Genomic DNA, 27940 nt, shown 5'->3' with positions numbered 1-27940 from the left:
CGAGCTTTGGTTGGTCACTGGCGCTCCCTCAGGCTGTAGGGAGGGGTCGAGTGGCGATGGCGAGGTTGTGTGGGCCCTGTTGAGCCGGGCCCGGCTCTGTTCCCATCCCCTGTTCCTTACCTGCCGCGCGGGTTGGTTTCGCCCTGCGCACTGGTAGCGCCCGCAGCTGCCGCCGCCCGGAGGTGGCGGGGTGGCCGCGGCGATGATGAAGGGGGCGCTGGGGAGCCCGATGGGCGCCGCCATGCAGGAGAGCTTCGGCTGCGCCGTCGCCAACCGCTTCCACCAGCTGCTGGACGATGAGTCCGACCCCTTCGACGTCCTTCGCGAGGCCGAGCGCCGCCAGCAACAGCGCAGGAAGCGCGATGAGGCCGTGGCCGCCGCTGGCGCCAGGAAACCCGCCCCCGGCCAGAGACCGGGCCCCGCCGCCGGCAAGAGGGAGTCCCAGAAAGGGCGCAAGGTCCTGCAGCCCGAGAGCCCCGTGGCGCCCGGACCCCCGCCGCAGCCCGGTACGGAGAGCAGCCCGGCCCGCGCAGCCCGCGGCCGGCGGGAGGCAGTTGAACTCTTCCCTGTGGGGGGCCGAGGAGCACTGGGGGCCGGCTGGGCGGTGGGCGAGGGTGCGGTGGGCGGGGCGGTAGGTTCCTGCTGCTCAGGGCTGGGGCCGGCCGCGGCTACCGCCTGGCCCTGTGCTGCCCGCTGTCTAGTTGGACACGGGAGGCTCTCCGAGAGTAGCTGTGAGCCTGGGGTGCGGCGCTGGCCAGGAGAGAGTGGGAAACGCTTGGCCATTGGCCTTCCGAGAACGGTTCAGGGATTGCAGGTAGGCAGGAAGCCTGCGTGCGGGACGGGACGCGGACAAGTGACTGGGCCCAGGTCACCTAGTGAATCTGGCGAGCTGCCCACAACACACTGCCTGACGTCCAGCCCTGCCTGACCCGAACCATAGGACTGGCCCCTCTCCCTCGCTGTCTCTTATCTTCTTTAGGCTTTTCTCCTCCAATCATCTCTTCATGTTTGAGAGCTGAAGAACTTGGGGATCAGCTGGTTGTGACTTTAAAAAGACTACATTTAAGTTCAAATACATGACCAAGTGATTATCTTGGTTCTGCATAAAAACGAGGTTAGAAGTGAAGTTATACCGTTGTTCAGTAGTAGGTGAACCAGCTAGGGCTAAAATCTGTGTACAATTGAGTTTGTACTTTTAATGTTTTTATTTTCATGTTCTGAACACAAAAATTGTTCAGATAGCAGATAATCAGATGCACAGACTAAACTGTGGTGATATGACTTAAACCCTTTACATTGTATAAGTAAGTCCACTCTTTGTTGAAGGCGAGAGTGCTTCTGGTAGAAATGTAGTGAAACTACTCTAATAGCACTGAAACTAAAATACATAGAGGTAACACTGTTTCAAGTGCATAAGCCGAAATAATTTAGGAGAGTGTTTACATTGCGATTGAGCATTTATTAAGGTTGTCTTTACTTTTTAGCATTTTGGAGGCGAGCCTGGGTGATGCTGAAACACAGCTCAGTGATTTAAAGATCTAATTTAATAAAGAGAAACTACTGATGTCTGTAAAGTGATTAGAAGAAGAGGACTAGTGTTACTAAATAACAAAGTTGACCACAAGCGTTTGTGTATCCTATGATCAGATTGCAGTTATATAACATCAGTTGAACGTGAACATCTTAATGGAGCCAGGATGTCACTTCTGTTTTTAAGTCCAGTGTTGCAGAACTCCTGCCAGAACAGTGTGCATCTGAAAGTTCACTATTTTTTTTTTATATATATAGGTTCTTGTATTGCTTTCAATACTGTAGTACCTGAGCACCTTACACCTTATGTATAGAATAACTTTAGATACAGGCTTGCCAAGGCTGTGATTTGTTTCCAGTACAAAATGAGCTGTGCAAATGTAAATATTGTATATCTGGTTCTAGATATTGCAATGGATTCTTTATATTTTGGAGCGCTATAGTAGTAGTGATTTACTAACCCCTCAGAGTAAACTGAACACCATGGGGTGCTTGTCTTCTCAGTCCTTCAGCATGTGTTTTGGCCAGTTTAGTGTTTTGCAGTCTCCCCGCACCTGAGGTGCTAGAGAGCTGACTCAGGCTACGTCTTCACTACCCGCCTACCCACCGTATCGGCGGGTAGCAATCGATTGCTCGGGGATCGATATATCGCGTCTCATCTAGATCCGATATATCGATCCCAGAACGCGCTTATATCAATTCCGGAACTCCACCAACCCAAACGGAGTTGCGGAGTCGACATGGGGAGCCGCGGACATCGATACCGTGCTGTGAGGACGGTGAGTAATTCGATCTTAGATACTTCAACTTCAGCTACGTTATTCACTGCGTATCTGAGATTGATTTTCCCCCATAGTGTAGACCAGCCCTCAGACTTTTGAAGAGCACAGCAGCACCTGCTTTCTGAGCTCAGATCTGTTTGTTTCATGCCTGCATTGGTGCTGTAGCATAATTCCAATCAAGGATAAACAACAGATCCCTCTTTTCAGTTGTTTTCTTTTCAAGTATGACATCAAATGAGGAAGGAGAGACATTCTGCAATTTCAACTCTGGCTGTGGCAGAGCAGTGCTGAAGACCCCTGACCATTTTTGTTGCATTGTCTGCCTTGAAATTGACCAAAATGCTCTGGGGGCCAATGTCACCCTGAGCACTGAAGAAGCATCAGTAGAACCTCATGGAGATTACAGTAAGAATAGCACCAGGCTGGCTTTGACTACTTTGAAGGGTAATTCCTTAAAGTTAAAACTTTGAGTTGGTCAAGACTGCTGAGTGCTAAGATTTGGTACCAGAGCTGCTTATACAGTGCAGGCCCAACTCTTCTCTGTTAAATCTGGCAGGGCAGCTTTTCTATCAAAGTAGCTGGTAATGTTATCTTCAGAGCTGAAGGCTGTGCCAGGCATTTGTGGTCATTGGTACTGCTCTTCAGGTCACAGGATGAGAGTCTTTTCCAAAGAGGGAGGAATTCCTGAGGAGTGGCTCGCAGCACCCCACTGCTCGATATCTGCATTGTAGCCTTTATACCAAAGGTGGGCAAACTGTGGGCCATGTCCAGCCCGCAGGACCGTCCTGCCCAGCCACTGAGCTCCCAGCTGGGAGGCTACCCCTGGCCCCTCTCCTGCTGTCCTCCCTCCTCTGCAGCCACGCTGCCATGCAGGCAGTGCTCTGGGAGGCAGAGTTGCGTGCTCCTGCAGAGCAGCGTGTCTGGCTCCAGCCGGGTGGCATGGTTGCCAGACATGCTGCTCTGAGTGGCATGGTAAGGGGGTTGGATAAGGGGCAGAGGTTTGGGGGGCAGTCGGGGGATAGGGAACGGGGGGTGTGGGGGGTTGGATAAGTGTGGGAGTCCAGGGGGTCCTGTCAGGGTGCAAGGGTGTGGATAGGGAACTGGGGGGTAGGATAGGTGTGGGGTCCCAGGAGGACTGTCAGGGAGCGGGGGTGTGGATAGGCAGCAGGGGGGCAGTCAGGGGTCTGGGAGCAGGGGGTTTGGATGGGGATGAGGTCCCAGAGGGCAGTTAGGGGTGGGGGTCCTGGGAGGGGATGGTTAGGGGACAAGGAGCAGGGGGGGTTGGATGGATTGGGGATTCTGAGGGGGGCAGTCAGAGGGTGGGAAGTGGGAGGAGGTAGATGGGGGGTGGAGGCCAGGCTGTTTGAGGAGGGACACCCTTCCCTACCTGGCCCTCCATACAGTTTTGCCATGCCAATGTGGCCCTCGGGCCAAAAGTTTGCCCACTCCTGCTCTAGACTCTCTCCCCTTCAGTCGTTCATGTACGAGTAACAAAAGGGGATGCCTCTTTGAGACTAATCCTGTGCAAGGCTGCCATGAAGCTAATAGTTAGGTCCCTACCAAAATCAGGGTCAATTTCACAGAGAGTTTTAAAATCAGTTAATTTAACATTTTCAGATGTTTACATCTGAAATTTCATGATGATATAACCGTGGGGTCACAAAGCTGTTGTAGTGGGGTTGCAGAATTGCTGCCATCACTTCTGCACTGCCTTCGGAGGTGGACTCTGAAGTCAGCAGCGATGGAGCATCCTGCAGCTGGAAGAGGCTCATGGAGGTGGGTCTGATTTCCCCCATGCAGCTGGGGGCTCCTAGCATGTAGGGGCTCCAGCTACTAACCCTGGCTAGGTTGAGAGAGAGATGGGATTTCCTCTTTCCACTGAGCTTCCTGCAGCTGAAGAAGGTTCTTAGATGTGGGTCTGATCTTCCCCAAAGCTGCTGGGAAAACCGCAGCTGTTGGCTTCTAGTTGCTACTCTGGGCCAGGCTGGGGAGGGACAGGGCTTCCTCTTCCCCTGCAGCATGTTTGTGATTAGTTGTTCCAAATACTTCCTGCTAATCAAAATGACAAAAGATCTCTGACCTGCCCTAGATTTCAGGGAAGTAAATCAGTATGTTGTCAAAGAGAAGTTCAAGACGGACACCCTGAGAGGCAACTGATGATGCACTGTGGACTAAATTTCAGTGCTCAGGAAGTATTTCCATGAGCATATATACAGCCATAATCTGATTTGCAGTTGAGGAACATTGCTACCAATTTTGTGACTTGTCTTCTGGGAGAGTGTTGGCTTCATGTGTTTTCACAAAAGCCACAACTACAATCAAGCATATCTGCATAGGCAGGAATGGCATATGATGTCTGTCTTGAACAATTAACTGATTAAGGACACTACTCTGAAGAGTTTTGGATGACTGATCTATATCAACATTGGGGTGTTCCTAATATTAGAATTCATGATAATCTACCAAAAAATCTAAACTTGTCCCTAATAGGCAATTAGAATTCTTTGGAGCCTTGCCTGGATACTGCTTCATATCTGCCTTGTAGCTTCTATACCAAAGGTGGGCAAACTACGGGCCACATCCAGCCCACAGGACCATCCTGCCCAGCCACTGAGCTCCCACCTGGGAGGCTACCCCTGGCCCCTCTCCTGCTGTCCCCCCTCCTCTGCAGCCACGCCACCGTGGCTGCACTGCCCGACCCAGTACAGGAGCCAGAGCAGAAGAGGATACACAAGAACTTGTTAAACTCCTTACAGTCTGAATTTGGCAAAATTGTAGTGTTTTCTAATGATCCCCACATGTGTTGAAGAGTACAGCTTTATTTTAAAGATAAGTGAGGTGTTTTCTTGAATTGATTTGTAATAGACTTCAAGGGGCTTGTTACTAGACTTTTTGCAAATTAAAAGTTTAAGTACTTGAACAGCCAAGACTGATTCTGGTATTAGGGTTAAAGTACAACTGTGCAATTTTCATTATAGTAGCTTGATCTAAATTATTTTGTTATGTAGGTTACTTTGACTAGAAAAAAATTGCTAGTTAAGAGCTGTTCCTTGCAACATGTAAAATCTGAATATAAACATTCAGCACTTTTCAGAAAGATTTGAATTTCACTCTGTAGACATCCTGTGACTTCAGATCTTCAACTAGTGAACTGTCCCTGTGTCAGACACTGCTCAAAAGTTCTATGTAATATTCTTCAGTATAACTTTTTTTGTGGTTTGAATGGAGGTTTTGTTGTATTTGCATACTACTGTAAATCAGCTGCCCTTTTTTTCTTTGTCTTGACTAGTTCTCAACCTTTATTCCTAAGTGAGTTCCCACTTAATCATGGAGCTCACCTGAAATTGAGTGGTTCATAAAGCAAATGGAAGTCATAAGTCCAGTTGTCTATTAGGTGTTAGCCTTGCACAGCTTAATATTAAATCTTTTTTAATCCAGAATACTTTCTCTAGGCTTTGTTGTTAATTAGATGACACAATAACAAGAGCAGTACCATTGTTAATTGATCTAACCTTTTTTTAAAAATCTCTATTCTTCAGACTACCAAGCTTCTGGTGCTTCCTTATTCTTTCAGAATAGTGGTGGATGTTTACTGTTTGAAAATGCCTTGTTCTTTGGTCCTTGAGCTGTTTTTGTGTGTGGTGATAAGGCAAGGGGAAGGGTATGAAATGTAGGTATTATAGCTTTTGTAATGGTCCCTTGATGTTAGTTCAGCTCACCCATTCTTAAAACAGTGATCAAATTGCATTTGCCAGCAATTTATTGAAAGGGCCCAGTGAAATGCACAGTTTGCATTCTCTACCAGTCCAGGCAAATAAAAGTTGCTGATTCTGCAGTAAGAAAAATCTCTGTTCAGTTTGTCTCTAAGCCTATTATGAACATTTTAGGTGATTTGATTCCTATCTTTAGCATGTACACTTTGGAGATGGTGTAGTTTAGACATCATCGCTGATTGCTGAAAGATTAATTAATATCCACCATTTTAGTGGGTAGTAAGACACTGAATGTTTTGAAGAATCGAAGATCACGATGGTAGCTGTGAAAACCATGATTTTTTTTATGACTGACTTCAATATAATTATTCCAGATATCTACGCATGAGGTTGTACAGGGGGAAACTGCTGTAGGTGATTCTGTTACAGAATGCTGGCATACTGAAAGCACAAGATCACAAGGTGGAAGTCTATCTCCATTTAGTTCACTGTGTTTATTGTATGAAATAAATAAATAAATAAAAAACCAAACTATTTTTGATAATGCAATATCCTGTCCTTTTTAAGGGAAAAATGAAAAGCAAATTGTGTTGGTTACAATGGTACTTCTTCCTGAGTCATTAATGAATTAATGTCCTGTATGGTGCCATATCTTACGTCAGTGACCTTTGAATTATAGAGCACCATCCCCCCATCTCAGTTCTAATCAATGAGGACAATAACCTTGCTTTGATGTTTAAATTCGTTGTATTTTGAGCTTTCCCAAAACTTTCAGTTTTTTGTGCCATAGATTTTTATATTTAAAATAAACGGCACTCAAGACTTGGGGGTAAGGGGAGCGAGCTGTGATAATTGGATGTTTTGGCAACTGAGTAGGGAATCTTTGGATGGAAAGGGGTTGGAACACCTATTAAGTGGGGATGTTGGTTTTGTGTTTTGATAACCACAACGCATTTGAGGCTTTAGCTAGTGGGTTTTTAATTCCTCTTTTTTTCCACTGTAATGTCGTGATAGCAACTAGCTGCCCTGCTACTCATTCTCAATATCTGTTACTACATGCAACAGCAGTGAAGTATGTTAGCTTGACATTTCTTAAAAAATGGTCAGCAAAGTGTTGACAGTCTTTTCGTTAGGCTTCAATGTCAACAGCCCAGTGGGAAGAATGGGGCAGTCGACCCCATTCACAGCTAGTTGTTTTGATCTGCCTGCATGCTCATGCAAATATCACAACATCAGTTAACATTTTGAAAGCTAACCTTCATAACACAAAGCTAGAGACTTTTTTCTTAGTTGTGCTAAGTTTTTAACTGTTTAAGAATCCATTTTCATTTTTGTGGCAAATTGAGATATATGAACGGGGCAATTTATATGATCTTAATCCCATATATAGGGCCCTGTGTTAAGTTTGATGATGGAATTGCTTTGTTAGATGGGATGTAATAGTGTGGCTCTGATCACTTGTCTTATGTAATGTTAACAACCAATTTGGACTAGGTTAGGGATGTTAACCTCAGTTTCTGGCCACATTCTACCATTACTAAATATATTCTGCATATCTACATTTTTCCCTTTGGTTTCAAATCAATAGCGTTATTCACTTACTGTTTTATATAATGTGTATAATCTGTTGGCTGCACTTCAGTAATGGGCAGAATGATTTATATACACTTTTTAAATTGCTTTAGTTTCCAATTCTGTAGGACAGATATTACATAAAATGTTTACCCTAAGGCTAACCTGTTTGGAGTTTTCAATTTAAGTTGGGATAGTAATTTTCAGTGTAGTAACCTGCATTATATTTCCTTTATGGAAGGTTGAGTGAACTCCCAGAATCCCATAAATTTCTGTAACATACATTAGCTGCCCAAAAATCAGAGAGTGGAAGTTAGTGCGGGATATGTGAATAGCTTAAATAAGCCACAATTGATGAAGATGTTGCACAGGAAGGGCTTGAATTCCACAGGCATGTGTTGTGAAAGTCCTGAATTACGTGATCATATATGACCTTTTCCACGGGACCCCTGCCTCATTCATTGAGTGTCTCCAGGTGTTAACGCTTGTCATGCAAGCCTTAACACTGAACCCGTTATTTTCCATGTGTGTTTCTATAGTGCCCTGCTGACCGGGGTTCCAGGGGGTGGCCACACTGAGGCACAATTAGGGCAAACTGCAAAGAATGGGGCAGACAATCCCCAAAGCTAATGGATATTCCAATACTTAGATTTATCAAACCAGCACAAAACAGCTTCTATAATACCTTACTGATTACCCAGAAGTCAAAACACAGTTCCCTTAAAAGCAGTCCAGTGTTTGGGCTCCCTCCTAGGCAGTCAAGTCAAATTTGAAAGTTCTACTAATCCCAAAGGATTGAACACATTAGCTCCCAAGTTAATGAATATGCGCTTACAGCCAATTCTTAACTAAACTAAAAATTATTTAAAAAGGGGGGAAAAAGTGAGTGAGTATTGGTTAAAACGTCAGTATACATACAGACATGAGTACAATTCTGATATCAGTTTCATAGTAGAGATGGTGAGCTTTGTAGTTGCAAAGAGTTCTTTCAGAATTAGTCCATGGGTTATAGTACAATGTTCATATTCATGGCTATCCAGGTGGGACTGAACATCTGTCTTATGGACTCAAGCTTCCCCTGCATAAAGAATCAAGATCTGAGATCAAAGGATCAAGTCCCAAGAGTCTTTTATATAGTTTTCTAGCAGCCTCTTGAACAATAGGCTTTTGAAGTAACCTATTTCCTAAACATCACTGGTAATTAATGACATGATTAACATAAGGTAATTATTCATTAAGCAGTTCATATACAGTTTACCACAAACTTCAAACAGACATATAGACTGACATTTTCACCCAAGATTCATCTAAATATTAATATTCCCTTTTGATCTCTGAATCAATAGTTATTGTAATAGACAGGAACTGTCTAACATGGCTAACATCTAACAAGATATAAGTAATCACATACAATTAGTATCACTTCTAATTCTCTAGCAATACAGGTTTGCATTTCAAAGTTCTAGTCTAACTAACATGGAATGGCCCTAATTACCATTTACATACTCTTCTAAAGGTTAAACCTGGGTCAGTTAGCCTGTGAGCTGCTTAATCCTTTCTGGCCACGTTTCACAGCTCTCCTCATGGTGTCTGAGTGCCTCATAAAGATTAAAGAATTCATCCTCACAATATTCCAGGTTAAATTCAGTGGTGGTATTACCCTCATTTTATAGATAAGGGAACTGAAGCACAGAGGCCAAAATTGCCAAGTGACCGCTAATTTTGGATTCTCAATGTGAGACACCTGTGCTCTGGTTTGTTTTAAGATTACTTAGGGTTTGAATAGCTCTTAATATGTCCAGAACTCATCTTCCACTGACTTCAGTTGCATTTGTGTGCTTAACACATCTGTGTATCTGGGCCTTTGGTCACGTTTTGGGCACTCAAAAAAGATACCACTAGTAGCTAACTGTAAAAAGTTCGGTTGAAGTGACTTGCCCATTAACCCATTGGAATTCAGTGGCAGAGGCAGGGATAGAATTCAGTTCTCTGAGGTGGCATTAACTACAAGACCATCCTTTCTCACTTTCTGCAATCCCCTGCCTCATTCACTATACACCTTCCAACTTCTACAGTTGAGGCAGTGATATTATATACAGTAGCCTTATTCATTTCCAGAGCACCATGCCTCTACCATTGAATTCCAGTGGTGTCCTATGAGAAAAATAGTATGGGATCGTGTAATTTAAAGACTGTATCATGGTGCTTACATAAAAGGAGAGAAAATTGATTGCATGGGCCACCTTAACTCTGGCATTTCCTGACTGCTTGGCTTTGCAACCTTTGCATACACTCATACGTATTTTTGTGTAATTTCCTAATTTTAAAAAAATTCAGTTTTTAATCGTATGGTGTGATAAATAAAAGGGGGGGATATCTCCCTTTGATGGACAGCCAGCCAATTAGCTGTAAAATCCCTCTTGGTAGCCGTTCTTTACTTGCTTTACCCGTAAAAGGTTAAAAAATCCCCAAGGTAAAGAGAAAAAAGTGGGCACCTGACTAAAAGTGCCAATGGGAAGATAGAACTTTTTAAAATTGGAAAAGAAACTTTCCCTTTGTCTGTTGTTCTCAGGCTGCAGAGACACAGGCAGTAATGCTGTAACCAGCTCTAAGCCAGGTATGATTATAGATTATTAATTCATACCTCGAACCTACTTATCTGGAGCCTCAGATATGCAAGTAAAATTAGGGAATGTCTAAAAAGATGCAAAGGGTTATTTCTTTTATTTCTTATTGGCTTGTGAACTCCTCTGTGCTAACCCCAGATGCTTTTGTTTTGGTTGTAACCTTTAAGCTGAACCCCCAAGAAAGCTATTTTGAGCTTGATTTTTGGACTTGCTCTTTTAAAATCTAGCAAAAGCCAAAGTTCTAGATGTGTTTTCTTTCTTTTTGTTTTAATAAAATTTACCTTTCTTAAGAACATGATTGGATTTTTGGTGTCCTAAGAGGTTTGTGCATGTTGTTTGATTAGCTGGTAGGCACAGCTAATTCCCTTTTTATTCTTTCTCTACTCTTCCCCAGAGGGGGAGTGAAAGGGCTTGAGGGTACCCTACAAGGAGGAATTCCCAAGTGTTCCTTCCTGGGTCCAAAGTTGTGTTGTGTTGTTTTGTTTTGTTGTTTTTTTGCATTTGGGTGGTAGCAGTGTTTACCAAGCCAAGGTCAGAAAAAAGCTTGGGCGTTTAATACAAGCCTGGAGTAGCAAGTATTAATTTTTAACTTCCTTGCGGGCCTCACTTCTGCACTCAGAGTGACAGAGTTGGGATTCAGCGTTGACATATGGTGGCATAATCACACCCACATGTTTCATCAGTCCATTGCATAGACTTTTTCCATTTAAACTAATGGAGTAACTGATAGCCGTATGATTAGAGTCAAGGTGGGTGAGGTAATGTCTTTTATTGGATCAGCTGCCATTGGTGTGAGAGAAGCTTTCACACAGTTTCTGCTTCAGCTCTGTGTAAGCTCGAAAGTTTGTCTTTCACACCAATAGCAGTTGGTCCAATAAAAGATAATACCTCACCCATCTTATCTCTTTTTAATATCCTGGGACTGATATGGCAACAACAACACTGCATACAACAGTAGCAATTGTCACTCTATGGACGACCACTAGAAAGAGATGACACTTTGTCAGTGGGTTTCACATCTGTTTACTGATTGGAGAGGAATGTAGACACTGAGGACTCCTGGGTTCAATTCCAGGTTGTGGTGGAATATGTTCTAAGGGGTATAAATCTGCCTGTTTTTGTTCCCCTCTGCTCCTATTTATATCCAGCTTCCTGACTCCTGTTCCCCATGCTCTGGCTCCTGCAGCAGTCTCGCTTCCCCTCTGCTCGTTCCTCATCCCTCTGAGTTCCAGTCAGGCTGTTCTGCCATCTTGCTGTCTGGGTGACCACAGAGGGAGGCAGAGTTCCTGTAACACTTTTTATTTATTTATTTATTTTTAACATGAGCAAAATGAGGTATTTTTCCTAATCTTGTTTTCTGAAATGGCTACGCTATGTTAGCTGAAACACTCCAGAATTTTCAGCCTGGGGCAGATGCCTGGCATGGTAATTTCAGCCTGAATTGCCAAAGTTTGGAGTTATAAGCAACAGAAAATATGGTCTCTTATGATAGGAAGTGTTAGGCAGCCTTGACCACAGGTGGTGCTACCAGCTTAGCCTATAGTAACTTGGTAAGAGTGCAAAACTAGAGGACTGTATGGTGATATAGTCATCTCTTTTGAGCCAGTAGTCTGGTAATTGCAACTAAATCTATTAATGCTGCTTATGTTTAGACTCGTCACAATTTTTTTGTGTGCAGGTCAGAAGCAAGCTCCTAAAAGGGGAGAACAACAAGGATGGAATGATAACAGGGGAATGGAGGTCAAACAAGACAAAGCCGAATGGAAACCTTCCTTCAGGGAATACCGTCCCTATGAAAAGGAGAGACAAGTGGAGTTCACAGTAGAAAAGTATGTATTTCTAAGAAGATGCAAGGTGGCCCTCAATGAAGGGTTTGATGTCCTGAGAGGCTTTGATGGACTCCCATTTAGTTAGCACCTAGTAGTGTGGTAGCCTAGTTTTGGCTGTATAAAGACTGATATGACAAAGAATCAGTTCTCAGGTAAATTATCCTGTATTTATACTGTAGTCAGAATGTTGTATGGGTCTGGTGTCTTCATGTCAGTTAAATTTCTAATGGAATAATACAAGCTTTTTTGGTAGTTAAGCAATTGGTTTAAAGGTCTGGTTTCAGTGTCTACCATGTAGAACTTAATGTTTCATGACTTCTGCATATGAGTATTAACATCACCAACCAGATTTTAAGTAATTGTACATCTAGGGCCCATAGACTCTGAAGTAAAATAGGGCCAAATTCCGTTAACCCTTAAATTCAGTGGTAGTGCTCACTTATTGTATCTCCATGAAATTCCTCTGCCCAGATGTATACAACTAGCTCATAGCTAAAAATAATAGGTGTACAACTTGTCATTGCTTGTTTTCAGAAATGGCTGTATCTATATCCCCCATGGTGCCCCCTCCCACCCAAGGCATCTCTCTGGGCTTCAGTGGTTAGTGTTGTCTCAGCAGTCAAGCTCAGAATATCCTTCCTGCCACATAAGTGCTAGGTGGGTGGGGAGCTTGTAGTCAGCTTTAGCTATTCATTTCTCAGTTCCCTGGGTCCCAGTTGCTGCTCTATCCTCAAGTTGCCTAGCGGTGCAACCTGCATTTCTTGTTATTCCTGTTCCTTAGTTGAAAGCTGTGGCTCCTTTTTACCACCATCCCTCTTTCCTTCTCTCCCCAAAAAGAAATGTGAAGAGCATGCACTGTAATGCAGTTTCCTCATGTGGGGAAACATGCAGAGCAAGAGGCAGTTTTATGCAGACCCCAGCAGGGCAGGGAGACAGAAAACAATGTGCGTTGCCTGGCTGCAGCAAAGTAACACATGCTGCAGTAAAAATTGTTGAATTCTGTGGTATCTTGGGTGGGGAGGGGAGGGAATGCTAGATTCCACAGAGTCAGAGTCCAGGGGCCCCAAGTGAGATGAATGAGGCAGCTCACATATTTCAGAGCCGCCATTTCAGATTCCTTGCAGACACTGATGGTTATTGGTTAAGCATGGGTCACATTTTCAAGGTTATTTTCACAGCCATAATGGTTAGAAACTTTAAAAAAAAAAAAAAAAAAAGAGAGAGCTGAGATTATGGAGTATAACCCTGCAGCTAGGGGTGGATTTTGCACCCAATTCTACAATTACAAGAGTACATGGCGGGGGGGGCCTACTTATACCCACATTAGTTAATAAACCAGATATACTCCTGACCATGCTGTATGCTGCTTGGTTAGTGAACTCAGATAAGTCAGTCTTGCTTTCTGTGTTTGTACTAGAATTCTTCTTGAGTTTCTTGTACTCAAGGGGCTGAAACTGTTTTGTTAATTATTTCTCATGATTCATATCCATAGATTCTAGGACTGGAAGGGACCTTGAGAGGTCATTGAGTCCAGTCCCCTGCCCTCATGGCAGGACCAAATACTGTCTAGACCATGTCTGATAGACATTTATTTAACTTACTCTTAAATATCTCCACAGCCTCCCTAGGCAATTTATTCCTGTGTTTAACCACCCTGACAGTTAGGACCTTTTTCCTAATGTCTAATGTAAACTGCCCTTGCTGCAGTTTAAGCCCATTGCTGCTTGTTCTATCCGTAGGCGCTCAGATGAACAAGTTTTTTCTTTCTTCCTTATGACACCCTCTTAGATACCTGAAAACTGCTATCATGTCCCCTCTCAGTCTTGTCTTTTCCAAACTAAACACACCCAATTCTTTCAGCCTTCCTTCATAGGTCATGTTCTCTAGACCTTTAATCATTCTTATTGCTCTTCTCTGGACCTCTCCAATTTCTCCACATCTTTCTTGAACTGTGGTGCCCAGAACTGGCCACAATACTCCAGTTGAGGCCTAACCAGCGCAGAGTAGAGCGGAAGAATGACTTCTTGTGTTTTGCTCACAATACATCTGTTTATGCATCCCAGAATCATGTTTGCTTTTTTTGCAGCAGCATCACACTGATTCATTTAACTTGTGGTCCGCCATAACCTCTAGTTCCCTTTCTGCCATACTCCTTCCTAGACAGTCTCTTCCCATTCTGTATGTGTGAAACTGATTGTTCCTTCCTAAGTGGAGTACTTTGCATTTGTCTTTATTAAACTTCATCCTGTTCACCTGAGACCATTTCTCCAATTTGTCCAGATCATTTTGAATTATGACGCTTATTAAGTTTGCAATCCCTCCCAGTTTGGTATCGTCTGCAAACTTAACAAGCATACTTTCTGTGCCGATATCTAAGTTGTTGATGAAGATATTGAACAGAGCTGGTCCCAAAACAGACATCTGCAGAACCCCACTTGTAATACCTTTCCAGCAGGATTGGGAACCATTTATAACTACTCTCTAAGTACAATTATCCAGCCAGTTATGAACCTACCGTATAGTAGCCCCATCTAAGTTGTATTTGCCTAGTTTTTGGTAAGAATATCATGTGAGACTGTATCAAATGCCTTACTAAAGTCTAGGTATACCACATCCACTGCTTCTCCCTTATCCACAAGACTCGTTATCCTATCAAAAAAGCGATCAGATTGGTTTGACATGATTTGTTCTTTACAAATCCATGCTGGCTATTCCCTATCACCTTTCCACCGTCCAGCTGTTTGCAGATGATTTCCTTAATTACTTGCTCCATTATCTTCCCTGGCACAGAAGTTAAACTAACTGGTCTGTAGTTTCCTGTGTTGTTTTTTTATTTTCCTTTTTATAGATGGACACTATTATATTTGCCCCTTTTCCAGTCTTCTGGAATCTCTCCTGTCTCCCATGATTTTCCAAAGATAATAGCTAGAGGCTCAGATAACTCCTCTATTAGCTCCTTGAGTAGTCTAGGAAAAAATATATGGAGCTATACCTATCTCATAGAGCTGGAAGGGACCTTGAAAGGTTATTGAGTCCAGCCCCCTGCTTTCACTAGCAGGACCAAGTACTTATTTTTGCCCCACATCCCTAAGTGGCCCCCTCAAGGATTGAACTCACAACCCTGGGTTTAATAGGCCAATGCTCAAACCACTGAGCTATCCCTCCTCCCTTGATAGTCTGACTTTAAAAAAATCCAATGCTTACACCCTGCTACATGCAAATCTAACATATGAGGGCCTAATAAAATGCTTTTAGATGTTTGGCATATTTAGAAAAAAGCAAACAATTAATAGTCACTATTACTAACATAAGGATAAAAGAATGCAGACCTAAAATTCTTCTCACATTTAGCTTCTGTCTGTTTTTAATGCTGACAAAGAGCACCAGTCTGGGCATAAAATCAGTGTAGCGTAAGATGTGATCTAAAAACTTCTAGTAATAGTGAGTGAGTGTAATAATTGATCTATTATGACAGCTGCACTAAAGCATCCCTATGACACCAGATTTTTTTCCTACTAACTAAAAATCTTCCTTATTTTTCAGGCCAGTTGACAGATTTGACCGGGAAAGACCAATGAGAGGTCGGGGGGGAGGAAGAGGTGGAATACGAAGCCGAGGAAGAGGTGGTGGGATGAACAGAAGTCTGAATGGCTATGACCAAAGAGGAAAACGGGAATTTGAAAGACAGAGTGGGAGTGATAAAACGTAAGTACTTTGTGTATCTACTGCTCTCATCTAATATATTGATAACAAACACATACCTTAAACATTTCAATATCTTTTTGAAGGGTCGGAGTGGGAAAGGAGTATATTCAACAATTTAGTAGTGCTTTTGGTTTGGTACATCATTGAGGGATGAATTTCTTAATTTGAAGAAAACTGTTTCTGTCTCTAGAGGAATCAGAACAGAAGACAAAAGGGGTGGAAGTGGAGCTCACAACTGGGGAACAGTTAAAGATGATCTGAGGTACATGCAGATTTGTGCCCATTCTGGTTTATAATGATTTCTGTAAAGTAATATGCTTGATCACAGTTGCCTTTATTTCAAGCTTTATCCATTTACTCTGTCTTTAACTGTTGTGGCCCCTTTGCTCAAGCTTACTGAGTAGATCCTGGCCTGAAGGAGATTCTTCATTTACAGCAGGCTTCTAAGTATATATTTGCCTAGGGCCAAGTCATCTTTTGACTAGAGTGAAATATAATTGGCTTTCCTATGTTAGTAAACGGTGGGCTTGTGTAGTAAATGGTGGGCACTGTGACTGGCCTGTGTCAATTTTAAAGAGAATTCTACAATTCTAACAAGTATCTAGGTCTTAAAAATTGTTCTGTACTGTTTATCTGGTTCTGTTTGAAATTGCCTTGAACTGGAAACAGGACTACAAGCCACCTTTTCTACCCCTTGACACAGCTGGAGATGTGCTGCTATTTCAGCTAAATGTTATTCTGGTAACTGCATAAGCCAGCTTTCCTCCAAGGGGACATAGCAGGACTAACTTGCTTATCTGAGTCCTCCTGAGCTGGCTTACCCTGGGGAGAAGGGAGGCAAAACTTAATTTATAGCGGTCTCTGGAATGGCCATTAAATTCTATTTTTACTCATTGCATTGTCTAAATAACATGCTATGTCTTTATAAACAACTTAATAGCTCACAAATGCATATTTTTGTAATTTGAACTTTAAAATAAGTTTTTCAAGGGTTAAAAATGGGAGATAGAGTTAGTTATAACTTAAAATAAATCAGTTGGGTAATCTTAAAGGCTTAGGGTAAAACTTTCAAAAGTTTGTACCTTCCATCAATAGAAATTGGTCCAATAAGAGACTACCTCACCTACTTTGTGTGTCTCTCAAAAGCATGTAGGTCATCTTTGGCATTCCAAGTGCTGTTGAAAGTCAATCAAAATGAATTAAAAATCAAACTAGGTATATGAAATGGTATAGAGAAGGTCAGTTGGGTATTTCTAGTTTACCTTTTCTCATAAAACAAGTGAACTTCTATTGAAACTTAAAAATCAAATTTAAAGCTTAAGACATACGACATATTACACAGCACACAACTAACTTGTGGAAATTGGAGCCGCAAGACACTGAGGCAGATATATATGATTCTAGAAAATTCATGTAAAGGCATTAGGTCTGACTGCTGTGGAATTTTCTCATATCCTGAACATGCACACTTTTGGCTTTCACATATTTGTGGATACCACTTCCTCCAGCCAAGGATTTCCAGTGCTTCCGACTGTATAATCCTGTATTACTAGCACACTAAACTAGTCTCATTTAATGGTTTTGTTGTGGTTTTTGGGTTATCAGTAGATTGGGAACTCTTACGATCACAGAAAAGTTCTGATAGTACCCTGTCTGGAAATGTATAGATGAGTTCTGTCTTCATTTGGTCATGAAATATGCACATTTACAAATAGTGGGGTTTATTGAACTGTAAGCTTTCAGTATAACCTAGGGATGTTTTGTTGCCCCCCCTCCTTTCTATTTTGCAGTGAGATGGAACAGACTGCTCCTGTGGAAGAGACTGCAGAAACAGAGGATCACCAAGGGGCACCTGAAGGAGAACTTCTGACCAAGTACAGTCTGTCTTGAATATCTTAATTCTAAAATGCAAACAAAATAACTGGCCAGTGCCAATATTCTTGATTCGTGTGGGGAGACATTCCAAGACTATGCCTTTCAATGTGTCTGTAAAGCACTTAGCAGACATTTGGCACTATATAAATATTTTAGAATGGAAATACATACCTGGCAAAATGGGGCTCCAGTCTCAGTTGAGGCTTTCAGATGCTACAATACATACATACTAATTCTAAGTAGTGGCATTATTAACCTGTTTTTGTTGTTGTTGTTTTTTTAAAAACCCTCTAGCTCAGTAACTTAGATGATAAATTTCTGTAACATATAAACCTGTATTTAAATGACAGAGAGTCCTCTCTAAGTTTTATTCTTAAACTCTATAAGGAATATAAATGATATAGTGGAGGTCTAGTTCCCAGTTTATTTTTAGATATATTACAACAGACATTTTACTTGTAAAACAACCCCTCATCAAGATACCTGTGGAACCATATAGTGATAACACGACTGAAATACGTAAACAAAAAATTCCCTTATGAATCAGTCAGTCAGGGGTGTCTCCTATACAACAGGAACTTCTCCCTTGAGATTCATATGGGGCAAGAGTGGCCTTCCTCCTCCAAACCCAATTTTAAAAAAAGGACTGCTTGGAAAGAGTGTTGTGTTTTTTTTTAAAGCTAAGGTAAATTAAGATGTTTGCATCCTGATACTCAGTCGTTGGTTCTGATTAGTGTCCAAATGTGAAAATTAATTTTGCTTCAAAAGATCTTAATTATCAAGTTAGAAATTAGATCAACTCAACTGTTTTTAAATATCTCCTGCTTGAACACTACCACCACAAATAGCTTGTAGTGAAGGGGTGGTGACATCAAAGTAAGGAGCAATATTTCAGCCAACATTCCTTTGTTTGAAGTTGGAAAGAATATCACTATCTAACTGTGTTTGGGTCAGCCATTAGACAAAAGTTGAAGGCATCTAGTTATTGCCAGCCACTTCACTATGATTTATGTACATCCATGTTCAAGTTGGAGATATTTTATAAGATTCTAAGTTGACCTAATTTTTCAATTATGCAATTAACATATTTGGGTTACTCAATGGTTTAAAGTAACTGTGGGCAAGGAGGGTCTCTTGGACAAACTTGAGTTAAGAATGTTGAGTTTCCAGAAACTTAAGTTTTCAGCAGACTTAAATCATGTGGGCAGTGCAGGTAATCTACATAGAACTTAACTCTTATGTATGCACTACTATATACTTTAACAGAGCTAAATATTGAAAATAGTGGTTAAGCCTTTTTACTTGAGTGTCCTGGGTCATATTTCAGAGTCTCACATAATTTTCCTCTTTATGGTAGTTTGAAATCAAAATCAAATTCAGCTGTCCTAGCTCTTTCTTTGTAAGTACATGTGTTCTAACCTCAATTTTCTACTGAACGTAGAGACATGAAAAGTACATCCAACTGTAGTGGGCAAATCTGGTTGGCTTTTAATTATGAAACTAATAAATGTGTAAGCTTATCACTCTGTTGCTATTTCAGACTATTCTCTGCAGAATCAATAAGATAGATCTGTATTTTCTTACCCCGTTAAGGCTTTCATTGCAGACAGGAAGGCTAGAAACTTTCCTCCTCAGTGGAAGTTTCGATGTAGGAGAAGTCCACAGCAATCTGGAAGAAAGCAGTATATGCAAAGGTTCTGTGAAAGGCACACTATCATATAGTATCTTACATCATTGTAAATGACTCTCATCCTGAGAATTCTCAAAGCTGTGTGCAAACTAAATATGTATTAAATATATGGGTCTCACTGTGACTACCTCTGGTGGAAGATAGCAGCACAATGAGCCCACACTTCAGAAGAGTGAGTAAATATCATATCTAATAGAGGCAGAATATATAATTAGGGATTTAATTTATTCAGAACATCTGCTAACATCTGCATTCTTGCATAAAGTCAGACTGGGACCGTACCTTTATGACCTTTGTTGTTCAGAAGCAGGGGTTAGTTGAATAGAATACTAGTTTTAGTCTGTTTAAAATGACTTGTTTTGGTGATCCTGTGTGCCTAATGCCTCCCTTCCTCTTGGAGGCTCTGCCTTCCAGAGTTGCAGTCTGTTGGCAGGTAATGCAGTAGCAACAGAGGCCTCCTGGTCAGGCAACTTAACAGGGGCCTCAAAATAGCTTTAACCTTCCCAGACTTAAATAGTTAATTTTGACTTCTTAGAGTTCAGTGATTCCAGCTGTCTTTTAATAACCACTTGCAGTCAGGCACTCGGTTTCAAGTGTCATCTGAAAGCTCTATTTAGTCATTCCCTCCCTTCTCAGTTTATTAGAACTGATCCTTTTAGGAAAAAGACCCCAGAAATTGAGTATAGAATTTGTGAGGCTGTAGAACTATTGTTAACTTTCCTGGTCTTGCATTTAATAACCTGGGAGGCTTTTAATAGTATTGCACTACAAGCCTGTATATACCTTTTCTGCCATCATCACTAGATTCTTGTCCATCTTACTGTTCAGCTTTCATTTTTATATTGGTGCCAGGCAGCATAGTTTATCTTGTATTTATCTAAGTGTAACCTTATCTTAGTTCTATTTGCCCATATTTTTGAATTGTCTAGATTCCTTTCTAGCTTCTTTTTGTTTGCAGCCTCTCCTGACATAGTGTGCACACTATTAAGCTATATGCATGCTGTAGTATGAACATGTTCCAGGATGTAATTAATATATTAAACTATAAAAACAGTACTGGTCCCAATTGTCTTTATATTCCCATTTTTATAATTACCTGGAAGACTTCTGTGGGGCTTGTCTGCACAATTGGTTTAGGAACTTGTTAAAGCATTTTTTGAATAGTAGCTAGTAATATTTACAGATATATTCCTCTATTTTTCTTTTTACCTCTTATTGAGATTAGACTTATTTCCTTGATCTGCTACTTACTCTTGGTATTAAATCTGTCCTTTTTCAGTTCTCTGGCACCTAATAAATTCAGTTAATTACCACTGTTCGTTCTACATTTCCTTCTTATCATTGTTTCTTTAGGAAACCTCCAATTTCCATCATCTAGTTTGCTGATACGTTTATCTGGCTACCATTTTAATAGCTCTATACAGCTAATCTATAGGTTTAGACAAATCCTCATTAGCATTTCATTCAATATATTTCTCAGTTTTGTTTGCAAAACTGATGGTGTTGATTGTCTCACCTACGAGCATGTTGGTCCTCTGGAACCACTTATTAGCTTGATTAACCTTTTTTCTTAATCCTTTGTCTAATTGTCTTAATTTTAATTTTGGCACTAAAATGTATTGTTGCTGTCGTTTTCTGATTTTTCCAGCCCACCCTCCCATCAGCTAGTTACACAATGTAGGTTGAATCTTTTCAGTTGAAGGTAAAGTAAATAAAGATTTTGCTGTCACCAAACTCTGAGCCATGCTTTTAGTGTTCACCATCTCTTAAGGTTTGTCTCTGGCTTCTTTTAGAACTGGTAATGTGCTATCAGGCAGATATGTTTGTGATTCCAGCCCCAACCCCTTCTGTATATTACTGTTCATTCAAACAAAGCAATCTTTCTGCAACCAAGAGGAAAAGACACTTTAAACTAACGCTTAGTAAAGGGCTATCTCCAAAAAAATAGAAAAGAGAAACTGGAGCACAATTGAAAAGTAATGTGCAGCATTACTAAAAACCTCTTAAATGTGTGCAGGGATACCAAACTAATTGAATTACAAACTTATTTTATTACTGTCCTGCCGTGAAGCCCCAGTCGGGACTCTGCAAGGTGTTGTGCAAACATGTTGTAAATGGTAAATCCCTGCACTCAGGAGCTTATAACTTTAGTTAATGAAAACATTCAACAGCTGGATAAAATAAGTGGGTAGGAGTGGAGAGCAGGAGGATGATGTAACAGTATGAACATCCTTTTCAAGTAGACCTTTAGTGTGCACAATGTAGTTTGCCACAGTGATATCACGATCTTAAATCCAAATTGAAATTATTTTCTTCAGGTCTTTTGTTAAGCCCTTAGTGCTAGCCCTTGGTGGTCTCAGAATTTTAGACCCTCACGTGGACCTGCTTGTTACTTGCCAGATAAAACCCATACGTCAAATAAAGGATCCACTCAGGCTGCCTAAGTGACTTTTATCTTCCTTCCGGAAAATCTCTAGAATGTATATCCCCATGCAATTGTTGGACAGTTGGCATGTTGTGGTCAGCTTTGATACAGTTGTAAACCTGTTAAATCTCAGTTCCCTCATTGCTTTCCAGTCTTCAGCACTTAATCTTCAGGATTGGCCATTTGTACTTAAGTAGTAGAATCTCCTCCTGTTGTACTATAATCTGTAGCATTTTTGAAATACAAAAAGAATTCAGGAAGAATCCTAATACTCTTACTGTCTTCCTTCTCCATTCCTTGCTTTCCAGAAGGTAGTATACCTTTTATATAGATTTCCAACAGATCCCTCTTCAACATAGTGAACACACCATATAATCTTTCCCCATACTACTTATTGCCCCAGGGTCACAGTTAAATCCTCATTCTCAGCACTATATCCAAAACTGTTTTAACTACCCTCAACATTTGGCTTGTGTAAACTGAACATAATTTGTGGAGTTCCTAGACAAGACTATTGAGACATGCCAAGAGATGGGTTAATGTAATTCTTTTATGACTATTAAGTGATGATTTCTTGTTTTAGGAAACCTTATTTTAAAAGCTCTTCAGTCTGAGAGCCCAAATTAAAGTTTTTCCTTTGCTTGTTTTCCTATATTATCTTGATATTCAGTTAAGTGCTTTCTCCTTCTACCAAGTTTCTCCTGCTAGATCCTGCAGTAAAGTGACACACACTGTTGCTATGGAGACAGATCTGTCAACATTATGACTTCTATTGCAGGATCAAGTTGAAAGGAGGAGTAAGCCCTTGCTCTCATATAATCTAATAATGTAAATTTAGAGATTGTGCCTATCAGATGTTCATTGAACGCACTCCTGTAATCTAAAAACAAATACATAATATGCTGTTGAAGTTTGTTCTGACTTCTCATGTCTCCAAGATAAAACTGTTCCCCCTTTCATATTTCAGATTTCTTTTTACAAAGTACAAAATGAAGTAAATCTATTCTTTGCCAAACCCTAGTGATCAAAAGTGTTGTGCTTGAGGCCAACAAGAGAAGCAAAGTGCAGATCTTGAGGGCCTTTCACCATAAAATGGCCTAACAAGCTTTAGGACATTCAAAACTTGTTCGTAAAACGCTTCAATTAATCTCTACCATTGTGGCAATGCATTGTGGGGAAAAAAACAGCTTCTCAGATGGCCATGACCCAAACCACATTTATATAAACACCTTTAATTACAATTAGAAACTAATATGATGAGCTCTCTGCAGCTAACACCACATGGTGAGCAATGCACTAGCTATGGCTTCCAAGTGCCCTTCAATGGTACTCACAAATGGAGCGTATTGTAAAAGTTAGCTGTATCAGACTGGATTGTGGCATGGTCTGCATCTTAAAGATTGTGGGAAGTGTAGCCGAGTGTTGATAGAAAGGGGCTTTCGGCCACCACCTGTCTCATTCTGGGGAATCTACAAATGATCAGATATAGAAGCCTTTCAGATTATGAACTTTGTCTTCCCTGTGTATGCTTGCTTAGTGTCAATCTGTCCTACTTCATATGCTTCCTGGGACATACCAGCATTGTCAGTCTTCAACCTGATTGACGTTTAGCCAGCTTGATCTCATCCATGCCTTTCTTGGCCAGTTAACGAACCACATCATCCGGATCTGACATCAGAGCTGCATGTTACGTGCATATTGATGACTACACAGCCCAAATTATCTCTCTCCCTCGGTCTCCTGTACACATTTTTAAAAAAGGGGCTAACAAAGTAGAATCCTGTGATTACCCAAAACAACATTCTGGGATCTCCCAAGAAGTGCGATTCTCTGAAGCATGATTCTGTCTAGTCTTGTCAGTCGGCAGGACTGGCCCAACAAAATCTTGTGGTCAGTGGTGTCCAAACCTGCTGACATGTTAGTCTGAACTTACTGCTAGGAGTAGCTCCACCAGCAAAACTGCAAGGTCTGTGCTATACCAGATCAAAAGCCAGACTGGCTTAATCTGGGGTTCATGTTCCTTGACCCTTTTTAGCTGTCCCGGCTATGCCAAACCTTTTCATGATAAGGGAAGTTAGAGACAGCAGTAGTTAATGTTTGGTTTCAAATATAGCATGAGAAATTATGAAAAATAAATGGGTCTATGCTTCAGGTATATTTTCTGTAGAACTGAAGCTCTTCAAATACAATTCAGAGATGACAGAGAATCTGAAGCATTCAGAATATTGTATTTAGCAAAGTAGTCTGTCTTTAGGTTTTTTTGTTCTTCCTGGAATGTAACAAGCTAATGGTTTTTACTTTACAACTATAAACCTTTAGAGTTGCTGAAGGGGAGCCAGTGGAAGAAGTAGCTCAAGAAATGACTTTAGATGAGTGGAAAAATCTGCAGCAACAGAGTCGACCAAAGCCTGAATTCAACATCCGGAAGCCAGAATCCACTGTTCCTTCCAAAGCAGTGGTGATTCACAAGTCAAAGTATAGAGATGATGTAAGCATTGCTTTAGGATTCTCTAAATTCTGCTTTCACCCAGAGTTAGGACACTGGCTCCTTCCTGATTCTGAACAAACTGGAAATAAGTATTCATATTTCAAGCACCTGTAATCGTGTGCAAAAAAACCATCAGATTCATTTTGTCCAGTCTCCAGGCATCCCTTTTGTATTATGAGCATAGGTCGCTTGACATATCAAGTAGTAGTTAGCCCAGGTAAAGTTTCAGTTCTGCTTACTTTATGGATTAGTTTTAGGAGATTGAAGTCTGTCTCCTTGCCTGTGCCACCTTATGTACACCTTCTGTTAACTGACTTGTAGGCACAAGTGAACTCTGTTTACTAAATGTTTTATATTTTAACTTTGAATCACTTTTTGATACACCTGGTGTTTGGCTTACTTGTTGCTTTACTAATGAATTTTTATCTGTGTATACTGGAAATTTAGTTTCCTAGCATCATCAGCATACCAAGTTGTCCTGAATCTGGTCACTATTAGTGAACCACTTGAGAACATCTGAATGATTTTTATGAGGACTAATGTTCTGCTTCTTAAAGTGATCCAGGAGAGCTTGTTTTATTTTCCATAACTCTTGTTCTGCTCAGAGCCACTACACTGTTTTAACTAAAGTTGTAGGGTGAAATCTTGGCCCCACTGATGTCAATGGAACCAGATTTCTCCTATAGATTCTTGCCTAGACTTACTTAGACTGTAAGCTTTTCAGGGTAGGGAAGTTGCTGTGTCTGTTCAGCATCTGACATGATGGTGGGGGCTTGATCCTTGACTAGGACCCTTACACACCAAGAATCTGAATTTAAAAATTGATTCAGCATATGTTGGTCACTGTTGGAAAATTGGGCAGATTGTAGTTTGTATGCTGTTTACAATCCTACATCTGTGTTCCGGTATTGTGGCTTTAGACTTCCCTCAATTACTAGCCTAGTGAGTTTAGGACCTGTCTTTCACAGAATCTGAAGAATATGCCTTAAATTTTATTTTACTCCTGAATAGACTTTATGTCTGACAGTAAAGGGGCCCTAGTATGGCAAGAAATGGGCCCTAGAGGAGTAGTGACTTGTCTGGTACAGGTATTCCTCAACACGGGCAATCTATTAGACTTCAAATTGGATACATGGGGAATATGATTTGCTGTACCTTTATAGCAGTACCAGGCACTACTGGTGGTGTATTGTAAAGGCGGTTATGGAAAATATTCTTTTAGTACACTAGCCCTATTAATGCTAACTAAATTGTTGCCCTCTACAGCAACACTAGAGCTATAACTGTAGCAAGGCCAGTACTGGAATGGATCAGTGGTAGCAATTAAATAGATAGCAGTGTTCCGTTCTTATTCCTTTCCAGCCCTTCCTTTGAGGGTATCTCATGAGTAAACACCTTGGGCCAGATTGTGTGGTCCTTCTGGAACTGTTGAGCTCTTGCCACAGAGGATTTTCTCAGTGTGGGAATTCTCTGGCGGTATAGAGCTGGCATGGCAGTTTTCTATGTGCTTGTGCTTAACTGCACCTGAGCCAGCATAGAACTAGCCTGAGAATGGAGGAGCTGTCATAGTCTCCCCTGTTACCCCTACTGCCACACAAAATTTAGGGGCTCCTGGGTATCCAGGAAGTCTGACTTTACTGATGTGCTACTTGGTTTGTAATATAGTAACTCTTGTGAAGCTCTGAGCAGCATGCTAATTGCAGATAAATTCACTTTTAGATGTTAAAGGAGGATTTTGAGGATGACTCCCACATCTTCCGAAAAGCAGCTAATGATATAACTTCTCAGCTGGATATTAACTTTGGGAATCTTCCTCGTCCTGGGCGTGGAGCCAGAGGAACACGAGGAGGTCGTGGACGTGTCAAAAGAGTTGAAGATACTGGGCCTAGACCAGAAGTGGTGGTAATTTGATTTTTGTGGCTGTGCGTTTCTAAATGACATGAGAATTTGAGGTCTTTATTTTTTTTTGCTGAGGACTTGTGTTTTGCTTACAATACTGTACCAGGCTTTCAGTCCATAGTACGTTGCTATACGTGGTGAAATTGCAATTCAGATTGCAAATAGCTTTTTTTTTTTTTATTTGTGAAGAGTTCACATTCAAAGGTCAAAGTTCAGGTCACTCTTATGACAGCTAGAAGGAATAGTACAGGAGAAGTAACTTCTGGTTTCTGAAAAGAATTCTGATAAAATCAGGGAAATAACTCTGCACTTGAAATTACTAAAGGCTGTAGCCTTCAAGCAAAATTACTGTGTAATAAGATTCTAATAATTCCTCTAGCTACAAGAGTAAAGTTAATAAATGTTGCATGTTTGATCCATGCAGGTTAAGACGCAGGAGATACAATCCTCTATTAAATAAATGAAAAGTACCTGCCACTTTCCATAGAAACCCAATTTAACATACTCAGAACCATTCTCCTCATAGAACTGCTTCTTTCACAGTTGGTATCATACCTGCCAAGGGTTGCTACCGTTGAGGTATGAAAACCAGAACATCTGAGTCGATCCTGAGTCCATAAAACTGGGCAGCTGGCAGTGTGTGCTGAGCATCATTCCTGGGGGAGCTACCTCAAAAAAGGGGCAGTCCTGGAGATACCTGGGCTTGTAGCAACCCTATACTGCTTGAAGATGAACAAATATGGAGGATTTTTTTTTAATTAATTAAAATCCCCAGGGTTCTTTCAGTTCAGCAAGGATAAAGTTTGAAATTTTAAGAGACATGGAATTAATCCCTCTGCTTTTGTTCAGTAAAGCTACATTCTGAAAACACCTAGTAAATCGAATGTGCATCACTGTAGCATTTTGCACACAACTAAAAATTAACTCTTCAGTTTTTCAGTGTTTTAAAATAACTTCTCATTCACTTTGAATGATGAGCTGCTTCCTATGTTTGTCTATAGATTTCCAATAGCTAGAATCTGAAGTATCAGGCAAATGTCACTATCCCGACACCATAAATATACCCATACCACAGTGACAGGTACAAGTCTGCATAGAAATAATGATGGATACAAAACAGTTTAGAAATAAGCATCGAATGCCTCCTAATGTAATTTAGCAAATAAATAAAATGGAACTAGTTCTGAGATAGATTGGAGACTTCAGATGTGTCCTGGATATGTGTATTTTTCTAAACTTACGTCCTCATTTTGTAGACACAAATCGTTGCTCCAAATCCTGATGACCCTGAGGATTTTCCTGCTTTAGCTTGAAAGAACTGTCCTGAATGACAGCACCTCAAAGTAGCTGTGAAGAGACCAGTTTTATGTTGCTGTGGAAAAGGATCATCTGAGTCTGAAGGAAAAATGGATTTTTTTTTTTCTTGTGTGAAATGATTGCACTTCTATGGTATTGAGGGAAGGGGGCTCTGGAGAGATCAATGGACTGGGATCTTGCTACAGATTCCAGCACCTCCTTTTGGGATAACTGTGTTAAGGCTTATGGTATTATACTCAAGGGATTTCAATAAAGTTCAAGAGTGCAGTGTTTAAAATGTGTATATAAAGATAATTTAGAATTTTCCATGAAAGCACAGTGAAATGTAAGCTGTACAACATGGTCTGCTATTGGAAATCTGTAGCAAACCCTTGTAGACACTTGAAAGCTGCTTTCCCTACTCCATTGAGTGAAATGTACCTTTGCATATTTTAAGCAGTTATACCGCAATTTTCATAAGTTGACAAATAAAGAAAACTGCTAATTGG

The 27940-nt window shown here is 41.0% G+C and overlaps 1 protein-coding gene across 3 annotated transcripts; it reads left to right on the top strand.

Annotated features, from left to right (window-relative positions):
• The first annotated feature begins 13 nt into the window (after positions 1-13).
• HABP4 (hyaluronan binding protein 4) lies at positions 14-27940 on the top strand. 3 transcript variants are annotated; one of them, XM_032788096.2, is made up of 8 exons: positions 14-506; positions 11903-12053; positions 15597-15758; positions 15949-16020; positions 17549-17632; positions 24068-24236; positions 25956-26138; positions 27392-27940. In XM_032788096.2, the coding sequence occupies exons 1-8, from the start codon at positions 203-205 to the stop codon at positions 27446-27448; spliced, it is 1182 nt and encodes a 393-aa protein (XP_032643987.1). In that variant the 5' UTR covers positions 14-202; the 3' UTR covers positions 27449-27940. The 3 variants fall into 3 exon arrangements, with proteins under 3 accessions (XP_032643987.1, XP_032643988.1, XP_032643989.1); XM_032788097.2 differs by lacking the exon at positions 27392-27940 and adding an exon at positions 26679-27322 and having other exon boundaries at positions 18-506; XM_032788098.2 differs by lacking the exon at positions 15949-16020 and having other exon boundaries at positions 21-506.

This window comes from Chelonoidis abingdonii, chromosome 6 (assembly GCF_003597395.2).
Source record: "Chelonoidis abingdonii isolate Lonesome George chromosome 6, CheloAbing_2.0, whole genome shotgun sequence".
In the NCBI taxonomy this organism is placed as follows: Eukaryota; Metazoa; Chordata; order Testudines; family Testudinidae; genus Chelonoidis; species Chelonoidis abingdonii.
This window is presented reverse-complemented; position numbering and strand designations above follow the sequence as displayed.